Below are 14,775 nucleotides of genomic sequence, written 5' to 3'. Positions count from 1 at the left end.
TCTCTTCTTTGTTGGTCATGGAACTTGAATTCTGAACCTGGCCATTGTCTCTGTGCTCTTATTCTCTACAACTTTAGTAGGGACTTATTTTTGACAATATAATCTTGGTCATAGATTTTTTCTTTCCTTCTCTCTTTCTTCTTTCCGTTCTGCTCTTTTTTTCTTCCTTTCTTTCTCTTTTTCTTTCTTTCCTTTCTTTTTTCTCTCTCTTTTGTCTTTCTTTCCATTTTTTTTGTTGATATTGGTCGTGGTGCTTGAATTTTAAGCCTGGTCACCGTCCCTATTCTCTCTACCACTTGAGCCATAGCATTCCACTTCCACTTTCTAGTGGGTAATTGGAATTAAGAGTCTCATGGACTTTCATGCCCATTTCTCAGCCTCCTGAATAGCTACGATTATAGGGGTGAACCATGGCACTGGGCTCTGTCAAAACTTCCTGATACATCAAATATATACATGAACTTGTATTGTCACAAAGTTAAAACATACAGTAGAAATCAAAATATACAGGCATTGCATGGTGTTTTTTTGGTCTGGAGTCAGTGACTCTATGGGAAAAGCTTACAAGGCAGGAGGTGAGAGGGTCAGGCCCCAGGGCACAGGCACCTTACTCTAGTGGAACCCTGGAGGTTTCATGAATAGCTGCATCATGGTACCCAGGAGAACTCTGTACTCAGTCCATTGTTTCTCAGAGGGTGTTGCAGAGTGAAATGAAAGTTACTGCAAGCTCATTAGAATGAGTGAAATGACTTCAGTTGACCTAAAACTCCCTGACTTTCTCTCCCACCTACTGGGTAATAAAAGATCTCTACAAAAAAGGACATCTTAGTATTTAGAATCTGTTGGATGTGTTTGAATACTGATAGTTCATAAGATTGTAGGAAATTATGATCTTATGAACATGCAAAGAATTCCTTTTTACATGTAAGAGCATTGCAGCATGAAGTTAATCCAGGTAAAATCTGAATTTCTTTCCAGTGTTCATTTTAAGAAACTTAATAAACACCTTCTATGGGCCAGGTGTTTGGCCTAATGGGAGAGTGCTTGCCTAGCATGCATGTCGCTCTGGGTTTGATTCTCTTTACTGCATACACTGAAAAAAAAAGCCGGAAGTGGTGCTGTGGCTCAAGTGGTAGAGAGATGGACTTGAGGAAGCCCAAGGATAATGCTCAGGCCCTGAGTTCAAGCCCTAGTACTGGCAAAATAATTAAACATATATAAAATTTTCTTATACATTATATCAATATATATTGGGTATCATGTGAACAATTTATGCATTTATGAATGGTTGAATGATGATTACGGGGTATCTAGCATTGCTACTTAGAAAATAGTTTGTTTTCCTTACTTCTGTCCTTCTTTCCTTCCTGCCTCACTTTCTTTTTTTTCTTTCTTTTTTTTTTTGACAGTCCTGGTGCTTGAACACAGTGCCCAGGTGCTATCACTCTATCACTTGAGCCATATGCCACTGCTGGCTTTTTCTATGTATATGGTACTCAGGAATTGAACCCAGGGCTTCATGCATGCTAGGCAAACACTTTACCACTAAGCCACATTCCAAGCCCTGTCATTTCTTTTTGTAAGAAGCTACACAGACCCCTTTCTTTTTTCCTGGAATTTGTCACACTAATACTGGTAATAATGATGGAAGATTTATTTATGATATTAGATCCAGTGCCCTATAGGAGTGATGGTGCATGTTGTGTTTTAATATGACATGGAACTAAATTTATATTTCAAAGAAGGAAAATAAAAGCCAATTGCACATCTTCATTACTAAAATTAGATTTAATATTAATCAGTTTGCTTTCACAGAGAATAACTTTATACAAAAAGAAATTATAGATAGCTGAGACCTGTCTTACTCACTGTTTACTTGTGTGCCGGAAGGTTACTTTTAAGATGACTGAACCACATTCACCATGCATAATACAGGGATAATTCCAGTATTTGTGATATGATTGTTATGAGGTTTTAAAGGAAATGAAATACAATATAAAAATTACATATGAAAGTGCCTTTATAGACACTGAGCTTGGTAAATTAAAAGGGAATTGAATAAGTACAGAGTATCAGGTTCAATTAGGATTCAGGTACCTGTGAAGCGAGGAGAGCCAAAGGAGAGGGTGAAAGAAAGTGAATATGATCAAAATCATTTCAGTACATTGAAAAACCTGTTGAAAGTTTTTCTTTTTTAATGTAGAGAAGCCAGGTGCTGGTGGCTCACTCCTGTAATCCTACTCAGGAGGCTGAGATCTGAGGACTGCCATTTGAAACCATCCCTAGCAGTCAAGTGCATAAGGCTAGTTTATTAGACTACCTCTAATTAACTACTCAGGAACAGCCAGGAATGGTGCTGCTACACTTGCCCTGAACAAAAATCTCAGGGTCTGAGCTTAGATTGTGAGTTCAAACCCCAGGGGACACACACACACACACACACACACACACACACACACACACAGAGAGAGAGGCAGGGGGTATAAAGGAGACAGATAGAGGAGTTGAGTTGATTGGGTCATGTGTTAAGTTTGAAAATAACACTGAATTCACGTAATACACATAATACATACTAATACGTTTTTAATATAATGCATGACTTTTTAACTGTTTGGACCAGGGATGCTCCTCTAAGGGAATGGACTTTCAAATTTAACTCTGTGTGTGTGTGTGTGTGTGTGTGTGTGTGTATGCTGATCCTTCAGCTGGAACTCATTGCCCATGTACTGCAGTTGTGGTGTTCTTTCTTTTCTTTTGTTTTGTTTTGCATTTTTTTTCTTTTCATTTGGTTTGCTCAAGGCTAAGGCTATAACACTTGAGCTACAGATCTACTTTTAGTTTTGATGGTTTATTGTAGATAAGTGTCTCATGGAGTTTCCTGTCAGGGCTGCATTTGAATCGTGATCTTCAGTTCTCAATCCTTTGAATAGCTACAATTTCAAGTGTCATTCATAAGCACACAGTTACACTATGTTATCCTTCAGAAAATTATCTATTCAAGATGTCCAGTTGATTACCCTTTCAATTATTAGATATGCTAGCAATTTCCTTACTAGATTCTATTTACAGTTAAAGTACTTTTCTCACCTTAATATATGTGCCCCCACTCCTTCAAGTCTTCTGAAAATTCTGCTATTTCACCCAGGCCACTGTGAATTCCTCTCTCCCACATCTAAGAAAGCCTTGGCAACTTCAACAGATATCAGATGAGGTAAGTAGCAAAGAACATTTTAAGACAAATTTATTATTTAAAAAACTTTTTCAACTAAAATTATCCTTTATTATCTACCTGAAAGAATTCCTATATGCCATTTCTCTCACTATATTATTCATCTCTGTCCAAGGATGAATGTTTTGTTAGGGAAGCAGCTCATTAGTTCTATAGTTCTACTTTGTATACATAATTTGGAATTTTGTTGACTATTGGTAACATTGTTTTCTTCATATTAATTCTAATAACAGGTGATAGCCATGTTGTGATTATGAAGGAGGGAGAGGGGCCAGAGGAATAGAGAAACAGAGACACAAAGAGACAGAGAAAGACAGAGAAGAGAATAGAGAATGTACATTAATACATTTATAAACAAACTTCTGGTAGGGAATAGTTAGTATGGTTCATATTGGGTGCATATTTATATACTGCTCATCATCCATCAATGTTATTACACCAATATTCATATAACCATAAATCTCACTTTAAGCATTTTTATATATGAGCTTTTTAAAAAATTTTTGCCAGTCCTGGATTTGAGCTCAGGGTTGATCACTTTCCTTGAACTTTCTCAAGGCTATAGCTCTACCACTTGAGCCTCAGCACCACTTCCAGATTTTTTCTATGTCTGTGGTACTGAGGAATTGAACCCGGGTCGTCACGCATGCTAGGCAAGCACTCTACCAGTAGGCCAAACTCCCGGCCCCACCCAGGCTTTTTTATAATATTAATTTTAATTACAATGCAGTCATAATTTTCATGATTTTTGAAATAATTGGACACAGTCAAAGGAAAATTTAAACACATAAAAAGTTATTTATATATTATATATGAACACAGATATAAGCATGGTAGGACAAGTGGAATTTTGGACATCTAAATGGGAAGTTCAATACTGTTTCTCCAACAAAAGCTGTGTATGCTTTCTGGTTACACAATAGATTCATTCTCCATTTTGTGATTGACTACCAGTTTCTCTTCAGTTTTCTTTTTTTTCATGTATTTTTATTTTAATTAATACAAGGGTTACATTATATTCAACATATAGAGGGTCCATTACTTCACATACATTGCTACCCTATCTCATGTCTTGGTCCCCATTCCCCTCTCCCCACCCCCACCCCTCATCTTGTTTTCCCCCTTCCCTATCTGACTTCAAATAACCGAATACACATACATCAAATATATCAGATAACAAGGTGAAATACTCTAAAAATATAGGATACCAAGACAGCAAAAGAAATGAGAGAAAATCTAGATACATAAGGCCATATAGTATGGTGCTAAATTTAACGACCACCAAGATATAGAAACAAAAGCCATATAACAAGTGATTGTTACCCCAGGTTCTATAGAGGAGAAAAAATAAGTAATACTTGTCTTATTTCATTTAAGATGTTGATTTCAAGTTCACAGTAGTCTCCTGAAAATTACATAATATTCATATGAAGATTAATTCATATGAATATATATATATGGATATTCATATATGCACATAAATATATGGATATATATGTTCATGTATATTCATATATATGTAAAACTATTGTATCTGTGAATATATATGTGTATATCTCACATTTCCCTTATCTATTGATCATATTCCTATTTGGAGACCTAGACCGATTATATAATCTTTCCATTTTGATGCTCGTGAAATAAACATGGATATATAATACTATCTAGATTAGTGAGAGGGAGGGAAAATGGGAAAAAAAACATGGTAAGGAGGAGTATCAGTGTGGAAGAAGTAATGTACCCACTACCTGAAGTATGTAACTGTAACTACTCTATACATCCCCCTAACAATAAAATAATATATATACAATGCACAATATAAACTCTACAATAATATAAAAAGAATATCTATAGCTGCTGACTCATGAGTTTGTGTATACATCCAGAATGGATATGGATAGATCATACGGGGGTCCCACATTCCTGTAAGGGACCTCCCTATTAACAATGATAGTGGCTGGACTGTAGGTCTCACCACCAATAACTAAGTATGAAAGACAATACTTTTATTCTTGGTAAAAAAAAAGACTGAACTTGCTCTATAACTTCAGTATGCTACAGCCATTATTTTATTTTTGAAAAGAATTAGTTAATAATTCAGTGTAAAGTTGATATGCAGACAAAATAAGTATAAATCAAGGAAAAACTGTATTTTTTTCCACTTGAACTGTGTCTAATTGATTTTTCCACCATATATTGCTGTATCACATATTGACAATGACACTTCAGTGTCACAGAACCTAAACATGAATTTACAAAAGTAAAAGCAATTGTGTTTTTCTAAATAAAACATAGTTGAGTTCTTACAGGAGTGAAGGTATTCTGATAGACAGGAAGAAGTTGTCTGCACTTGCTTGGTCTCATGTGAGATAAATGCAGTGGACGCCATGGACAACTTCACTGTGGACATGGACTTCTTCCTCACCCAGTTCTCTGACAGCCAGCAGCTCCAGGTCTTCCACGGCTTTCTCTTCCTGCTGATCTACCTGGAGGCCCTCATAGGGAATCTTCTCATCTTCGTCCTTGTCACTGTGGACAGGTGTCTTCACACCCCCATGTACTTCTTCCTGAAGAACTTGTCCTTGTTTGATGCAGGTCTCATTTCAGCCACTGTCCCAAACCTCGTTCTGAACTCTTTCACACACAGGAGCATCATCTCTTTCCCAGGATGTGTGTGTCAGTTTTTTTTGGTGATTCATTTTGCTAGTTCTGAGTTTTGCATCTTGACAGCCATGTCCTATGACCGCTATGTGGCCATCTGTCACCCCCTACGCTATGATGTCATTATGAACAGGGGAGTCTGTGTTCAGATGGTAGCTGTATCTTGGATGTTTGGAAATCTCTTTGGGGTTCTATACTCATCTGGAACTTTATCTTTATCTTTCTGTGGCTCCAGAAAAGTTCCACAGTTTTTCTGTGATGTCCCCTCTCTACTAAAGATCTCTTGTTCTAAGACTCATGTCACTATTGATGTTAGTGTGACCATAGGGCTTATATGGGGATTTCTCTGTTGGCTGTGCATTGGTATTTCATATGTTTATGTCTTCAGGACAGTGATAAGAATGCCATCATTACAAGGCCGGTCCAAAGCCTTCTCTACCTGCGTGCCCCATCTCATAGTTGTGATTACATTTTTGGTGACAGCTGCCACTGCCTATTTGAAGCCAGTCCCTGATTCTCCACATATTGTAGACTCTGTAGTGTCTGTTTTCTACTCTGTCATGCCTCCATCTTTGAACCCAATAATATATAGCCTGAAAAATAAGGAAATCAAAGCATCAGTGTGGAAAGTTCTGCAGAAGCTGAATCTTTATAAGTATTATGGGAAAAACAATAGACTAATATACAGAAAGGCTGACTGAAATGTTTATTTTATTATTTCTAGGCACTTGTTTATATACTCATAGGTCCTTTTTGTTATGATATAAATGGTTCAATGTATTACTTAATGCAACTATTTGAAAATGACCTATATGACTGGGGAAAGGGGGATGGGAGGCAAAAACTGGTGAAAGAAAAAAAACGAGTGAAGGAAAGGATGACTTTGTCCAGGAGGAAATGTTTTGTGACTTATGTAACTGTAATCATTCTATATATTACCTCTATGATAACAATAAAATTTTAAAAAATTGAAAATAGGGTAGATTGAAAAAATTGTCCTCTTAGGATCTATATAAGGTCTTCACAGGCTTCATGACACGCTTCACCAGAGGGAAATTATGTCAAGATCGTTTAAACCTGGGAATACGTTACATTAATATTTTTAAAGGTTACATTTGTGATTACAAGTGATCACAATGCAATCAAAGTAGCCCTTAAAAGTTGAGAAAAGTTTAAGACCATTCAGAGAAAGAGAAAGAGAGAGGAGAGAGAGAGAGACAGAGAGAGAGAGAGAGAGAGAGAGAGAGAGAGAGAGAGAGAGAGAGAGAGAGAGAGAGAGAGGGAGGGGGAGGAAGGGGGGAGGGAGAGAAGGAGGGCGAGGGAAGAAGAGCAAGAGATAGGTGAGAGGTGTCTATAAGAGGATGGTATAATATTTTTGATATTGAAAGGAAAATAATTGCAGTAAGCTACAGTTAGCACAATATAAAATTCGAGAATTTATGTTCCCCTTGCTAGCTACCTATAAATTTCTTGTGCTAAAGTTAAAAGTGGAAGGAAGATGGCGCCGACACAATTGGGACGCAGCCTAGCTCTCTCTGACAAAAAGAGAAAACCAGGGAGTCCCACGAGCCAACTACCTAAAGAAATCCACAACAGGGGCTGGGAGTTTGGCCTAGTGGTTAAAGTGCTTGCCTAGCATGCATGAAGACCCGGGTTCGATTCCTCGGTACCACATATATAGAAAGAAAAAAAAAAAAGAAATCCACAACAACAAACTCAAAAAGCAATGGAGAAGGACTCAAACCGGAAAAGAAATCCAGATAAAGCTCACATCCAACTTTCTCAAAGAATTCGGAACGCGAGGACCCCTCCCCCACCTCTCGCAGCTGGATCCAAGCCGTGAAAGCCACGGAAAGCCGCGAAAAGTGGCAGCTGGCGCCGGACCAAGCTGCGAAAAGGGGCTTGAGCGGGTGCCGGCTCCACTCTGGGAAAGTGGCGGAGGGCGCGGGATCTAATCCACAAAAAGCGGCGGCAGTGGAGGGCGCCAGGCTGGGAGCCCAAGGGCTGCAGAAACCAGCACAGACCCTGCCAGCGAACAGTGGAAGCAGAGGAACCCAGACGCGGAACCACAACAGCAAGCAGAGGACCCCAGACACAGAACACAGGCGGCGGCAGAGACCCGAGGGGTGTGAAAGACTCCCAAAGACCGTGGAGCACCCGCAGATGGACGCAGAGGCATGAGTAATACAGAGCGTCCCCAAACACATCGGGAAAGCGGAGCAGGTGCCAAGCAATAGAACTTAACTCAGACCCCAACACCCCACCCGAGAAAGACTGGCGGGAGCAGGGGGGCATGGAAATTAGAATCCTGTCCCTCCCCCCAACAGCCCCCTCCCTCAGGCCATTGACTGGAGATTGACAGGCAGGCTACCCATAAGCCCCAGCACCCCAGCAAGGGAGGCGGGGCTGTCCCAACTGGGGGCTCAACCCCCAGCCCTCTGACTGGAGACTGACAAGCGGGCGGACCCTAAGACTCAGCACCCCACCAGGGGAGGCGGAGCTGTCCCAGCTCTCACCCGCCCACCAGGCTCCTCTTCCAGGCCACTGGATCTGGAGAGTGGAGGGCGTTGGGACCCTGCCTAACCACAGTGGGTAGGGGATGCAGGAAAATAGGAGCCAGCATCTGCCCCCCCTCAATTCCTGAGCGGGGCATCCTCCAGCTGGGAATCCTGAGCAAGACACCACTAAGGGGCCCCTCCACAGTCACAGACTCTGACAAAGCAGTCAAACACAGCAGGGATCTGAAGGGCCGACCAGCAGCCAAGCTCCCCTTCTGAGAACCAAAAAGGCACAGCTCCGCCCTTGGAGCCCACATCCCCAGCTGTGCCCCACCCATGGGAACAAAGGGGTCTCCTGCTGGTCCTGCTGAGAGCCCCTGAAACTCTCAATCCCCAGACCCTTGGCTTGGAGCCGCTCCTGGAAGCAGCACAGAAAAACGTCCCCCAACCATGCTCAGATGGAAGCTCGTAGATCCATCCCATGTCCACTGTGAGGCCACTGGTTGGGCTAAGAGCTAGTCGTGCAGCATCACACAAGTTTTATTCTAATACTTTCCAAACTTTGTACTCAAATACGCTACCTACTTACCCCCTGACCTCTCTCATTCTATTTTTCTATCTCTGGACCTCTGCTCGTCTTTCAACCCTTACACTGCATGGATCTACACTTGATGGATGTTGAGCAACACTGTATATCTAGGTGTTTAATTATTCTCTAGGCTCAGAGGGACTTAAAGACAATAGGGATTGGATTGAGAGGCTTATTGTTTTGGGTATAAATCGCTTATCTGGTTGGTAACTGCACAAAAAGAAAGGGAGATAACACCAATCAAAACTTGTGAACATCTAGAGTCTGCCAGCTACAGAGGTCTAGGTTGGTTATATCTGAAAAACTATAATCGTGTTTAGTATTAATCTTGCTCGCATTTTCAAATGGGCAGAACAAGAAACTCACGAAAAATGTCAAATCAAGAAACAACATCCCCAACCCCCCTCACCCTATGTAAACAGCCAATGGAACAGTCACTGGCAACCTAGAGGAGAGTCTTCCAAGTGCTGTACAAATGCAATTGATAAACATCATTAATGAAAAATGTGAAAATATAAAGAAAGAGATAAGGGAGGAAGACATAGCTGAACAAGAGGAAACCATAAACAAGGTGAGAAGTGAAAAAGAAGAAGCCATAAAGGAGGCCATAATAAAGGTTTTTCAAAGAAAGATGGATGAATTCATAGAATCCACAAATAAAAAGGTGACCGAACTCCAGCAAATGTTCAAAGAAAATAAAGCTACTGAGCTAACCAGTCAAATGGAAATCAAGGAACTAAAGAAATCCATACATGATCTAAAAGAAGAGATGCAAGGCATCAAAAATGAGCAATTAGAAGCAAGGGAGATAAAAAATAAAGTAGATAGCTTTGATAGCAGGTTAGACAATGCAGAGGAGAGAATTTCCAGGGCTGAAGATAATTTAGTTATTATAGAGAAAGAACAGAAAATGAGTCAATCCAAATCTATGAAAAATGGGAGAGCGCTTCAGGAGGTCCAAGATACAATTAGGAAGCCTAATTGAAGGCTAATTGGTATTGAGGAGGGCGTGGAGAAAGAGGTCAATGGTATTGGAAATATACTTCAGGGAATCATCTCAGAGAATTTCCCAAACATCCAGAAGGGCAGGCCCATCCAGATACAAGAAGCTTTTAGAACCCCAAATAGACCTGACCAGAAAAGAACATCCCACCGCCACATCGTAATCCGAACTGGATCAATAGAAACCAAAAAAAGGATCCTAAAGGCAGCCAGGGAAAAGGGTTCAGTAACCTATAAAGGAAAACCAATCAGAATAACCCCAGATTTCTCAGCAGAGACCATGCAAGCAAGAAGTGACTGTAAGCATATATATCATGCCCTTAAGTCAAATAACTACCAACCAAGAATCCTGTACCCAGTTAAGCTCTCATTCATAACTGAGGGAACAATAAATACATTCCATTTCAGGGAAAAGCTGCAACAATATGTCGCAACAAAACCAACACTACAGAGAATTCTCAAAGATGTTCTATACATAGAAAACCAAAATAAATGCAATATAGGGAAAGAAATGGCACCTAAACAGCATACCCTCTAAAGACCACAAGAACTGTCAAGACACAGGCACAAATAAAAGCTTTTAAAAATGGTAGGACCTAATAAATATCTCTCAATCCTAACTCTCAATATCAATGGACTGAACTCTCCAATTAAACGGCATAGGCTGTCTAGTTGGATCAAAAAGCAAGAGCCATCGTTCTCCTGTCTTCAAGAGACACATCTTACCCAAAAAAACAAGCATCTTTTGAAAGTGAGAGGTTGGAATAAAGTCTATCAAGCTAACGGCCCCCATAAACAGGCTGGAGTTGCCATCCTCATATCAGATAAAATAGACTTCAAATTAAAATTAGTAAGAAAAGACAAAGAAGGTTACTACATACTACTAAAGGGATCTTTCCTCCAGGAAGACATAATGATCCTAAATATTTACACACCCAATCCCGGAGCTCCAAACTTCATCAAGCAAACTTTACTTACACTGAAACCAGACATAGATCGAAATACAGTGATTGTCGGTGACTTTAACACACCACTCTCACCTATGGACAGATCAACAAGGCAAAAACTCAACAGAGAACCCTTAGAACTGAACAACTATATAGACCAACTAGATCTAACAGACATCTGCAGAATATTCCACCCAGCAACAACACAATATATGTTTTTCTCAGCAGCACATGGAACATTTTCCAAAATAGATCACATCTTAGGCCATAAACCAAACCCTGGACAGATTCAGAAACACTGAAATTATTCCATGCACACTCTCAGACCACAAAGGCATCAAACTGGAACTGAACACACATCTCCACCAACGAAAACCCTGTAACTCATGGAGACTGAACAACACATTGTTGAATCACCAATGGGTCATCGAAGAGATCAGAACACAAATCCAACAGTTTATGAAATTTAACAGTAAGGAGCACACAAAATACCAACTGCTTTGGGACACAGCAAAGGCAGTACTCAGAGGAAAATTTATAGCTCTGAGTGCCTACAACAACAAGTTGGAAAAATTACAAAGCAACAAGTTAATGTCTCACCTTAAGCTCCTGGAAAAAGAGCAACAAACCAACCCTAATCCCAGTAGAAGAAAGCAAATTATTAACATCAAAGCAGAATTAAATGATTTGGAATCCAAAAAAAAAACTATAGAAAGAATCAACAAAGCAAGGAGTTGGTTCTTTGAAAGAATTAACAAAATTGACAAGCCCTTAGCAAATCTTACCAAATAAAGAGGAGAGCATATCGAAGTAAACAAAATCGCAGACGAAAGTGGTAATATCACGACAGAAATGACCAAGATCCAGAATATCATGAGGGAATACTTCTCAAACCTTTATGCCAACAAATTTGAGAATCTAGATGAAATGGATGAATTCCTAGCCAATATTAACATACCCACACTGAACCAAGAAGAACTAAGCCAACTCAACAGGCCTATTTCAAGCTCTGAAATAGAAATGGCAATTAGAGAACTTCCACCTAAGAAAAGCCCAGGGCCAGATGGATTCACAGCTGAATTCTATAAGGTCTTCAAAGCAGAGCTCACACCAATACTCCTCAAGCTCTTCAATGAAATTGAAAATGAAGGTTCCTTACCAAACTCATTCTATGAAGCCAGTATAACCTTCATCCCCAAACCAGACAGAGATTCACCAAAGAAAGAGAACTATAGACCTATATCTTTGATGAACATCGATGCAAAACTTCTCAACAAAATACTGGCCAACCGTCTACAACAACTCATCAAAAAAATTATACAGTATGATGAAACTGGATTCATCACGGGGAGGCAAAGCTGGTTCAACATACGCAAATCAATTAATATAATTCAACACATCAACAGGAGCAAGGACAAAAATCACATGATTGTCTCAATAGACGCGGAAAAGGCATTTGACAAGATCCAACACCCCTTTATGTTAAAAGCTCTGGAGAAACTAGGAATCCATGGAACATTCCTCAATGTAATAAAGGCTGTGTATGAGAAACCTACTGCTAGTATTACACTTAATGGTGAAAATCTAAAGCCATTCCCTCCAAAATCAGGAACGAGACAAGGAGGCCCACTCTCTCCACTCCTCTTTAACATAGAATTCCTAGCCAGTGCAATAAGGCAAGAAGCAAGCATAAAGGGGATCCAAGTAGGGAAAGAGGAAATAAAACTATCCCTCTTTGCAGATGACATGATACTGTATTTAAAGAATCCTATAGACTCTACTCCCAAGCTCCTTGAGCTGATTCAAAGCTTTGGAAGAGTAGCAGGCTATAAAATAAACCTTCAAAAATCAACTGCCTTCCTTTACGCCAACAGTGAGAGGAACGAGGCAATAATCAGGAAAGAAACTCCTTTCACAATAGCCTCAAAGAAAATAAAGTACCTAGGAATTAGCTTAACTAAGAATGTAAAGGACCTTTTTGACAAAAAACTTTAAAACCCTAAAAAAGGAAATTAAAGCAGAACTAAGGAAATGAAAAAACCTCCCATGCTCCTGGATTGGAAGAATCAACATTGTGAAAATGACAATCTTGCCAAGAGCTATCTACAAATTCAGTGTAATACCCATCAATATCCCAATGTCATTCTTTAAAGAAATAGAAGAGGCAATTCAAAATTTCATATGGAATAATAAAAGACCCCGTATAGCAAAAACACTTCTTAGCAGAAAGAACAGCGCTGGAGGAATTTCAATTCCAAACTTTAGACTCTATTACAGAGCTATAATTATCAAAACAGCTTGGTACTGGCACAGGAACAGGCCTGAAGATCAATGGAATAGAACTGAGGACCCAGATATTAAACCACAGACTTATGGCCACCTAATGTTTGACAAGGGAGCCAAAAAAATAGAATGGAAGAAAGACAGCCTCTTCAACAAGTTGTGCTGGCAGAACTGGTTAAGCACCTGCAGAAAACTAAAGTTGGATCCTTCTTTGTCACCTTGCACTAGAATTAACTCCACATGGATCAAAGACCTGGAGGTAAAAGCTGACACACTGAAAACTTTACAGGAAGGAATAGGAGATACACTAGGCCTCCTTGGCACAGGTCAAAACTTTCTTAACAAGGACCAAAAATCACAACAAATCAGAGAAAGGCTGGATAAGTGGGACTGCATTAAACTGCAGAGTTTTTGTATGGCAAATGACATAGCTTATAAACTAATCAGGAAGCCTAGAGAGTGGGAGAAGATCTTCACCAACCAAACAACGGACAAAGGCCTCATATCTAAAATATATCAACAACTCAAAAAATTGAATCACTCCAAAACGAACCTCCAAAGTAACAACCATCCCATTAAAAAATGGGCCAAAGACTTAAAGAGAGTCTTCTCTGAAGAAGAAATAACAATAGCCTACAGACACATGAAGAAATGCTCAACATCTCTGGTCATAAAAGAAATGCAAATCAAAACAACTCTAAGATTCCACCTCATTCCAGTTAGAATGGCCAGCATCAGGAAAACGAATGACAACAGATGCTGGAGGGGATGTGGCCAGGAGGGATCACTACTACACTGTTGGTGGGAGTGCAAACTCGTTCAACCACTATGGAAAGCAGTGTGGCAGTGCCTCAAAAGGCTAAACATAGAACTCCCCTATGACACAGCAATTCCACTACTTGGCATTTACCCAACCATCCAGAAACTAGGACATACTAAATCCACTAGCACAACAATGTTCATTGCAGCACTATTCACCATAGCAAAGATATGGAACCAACCTAAATGTCCTTCAGTTGACGAATGGATCAACAAGATGTGGTATTTGTACACAATGGAATTCTATGCTGCTGTCAGAAAGAATGACATCACCCCATTTGTTAGGAAATGGAAAGACTTAGAAAAAATCATATTAAGTGAAGTAAGCCAGACTCAAAGGAACTTAGGTTCAATCGTTTCCCTCATTCGTCATAATCAGTAGAAACCTTGGGCTCTACTAGCAGAAATCTGCAATAGAGCAAAATCTTGATACATAAGGCCATATAATGTGAAGCTAATTGAAAGGACTTCCAGAATATTGAAACAAAAGGCATATAATGAATGATTGTTGTCCTTAATGTAATATGTTGTCTCTCATCTCCTTTGCTGTCCCTAGTTATCTCATATTGGTATAGTATCCCATTTTGTTATCTGATATATTGAATTTATTTGTATTTGGATATTTGAAATTTGATAGGGAAGGGGGGAAAACCAAGACGGGTGGGGTGTGTGTGTGGGGGGGAAATGGGTACCAAGACATGTGAAAGTGTATCAATGTATGTGAATTAATGCACCTTCTATCTGGCA

The 14,775-nt window shown here is 39.7% G+C and overlaps 1 protein-coding gene across 1 annotated transcript; it reads left to right on the top strand.

Moving 5' to 3' along the window:
- Positions 1-5,616: 5,616 nt before the first annotated feature.
- Positions 5,617-6,591, top strand: LOC150057561 (olfactory receptor 14A2-like). Its single transcript, XM_090340307.1, has one exon. The coding sequence runs from the start codon at positions 5,617-5,619 to the stop codon at positions 6,589-6,591; it is 975 nt and encodes a 324-aa protein (XP_090196433.1).
- The last annotated feature ends 8,184 nt before the right edge of the window (positions 6,592-14,775 follow it).

The sequence above is a fragment of the Megascapheus bottae genome, chromosome 10 (assembly GCF_031878675.1).
Source record: "Megascapheus bottae isolate mThoBot1 chromosome 10, mThoBot2.hap1, whole genome shotgun sequence".
Classification (NCBI taxonomy): domain Eukaryota; kingdom Metazoa; phylum Chordata; class Mammalia; order Rodentia; family Geomyidae; genus Megascapheus; species Megascapheus bottae.
The sequence above is the reverse complement of the archived record's forward strand: the minus strand, read 5'-3'. Positions and strand labels throughout refer to the sequence as shown.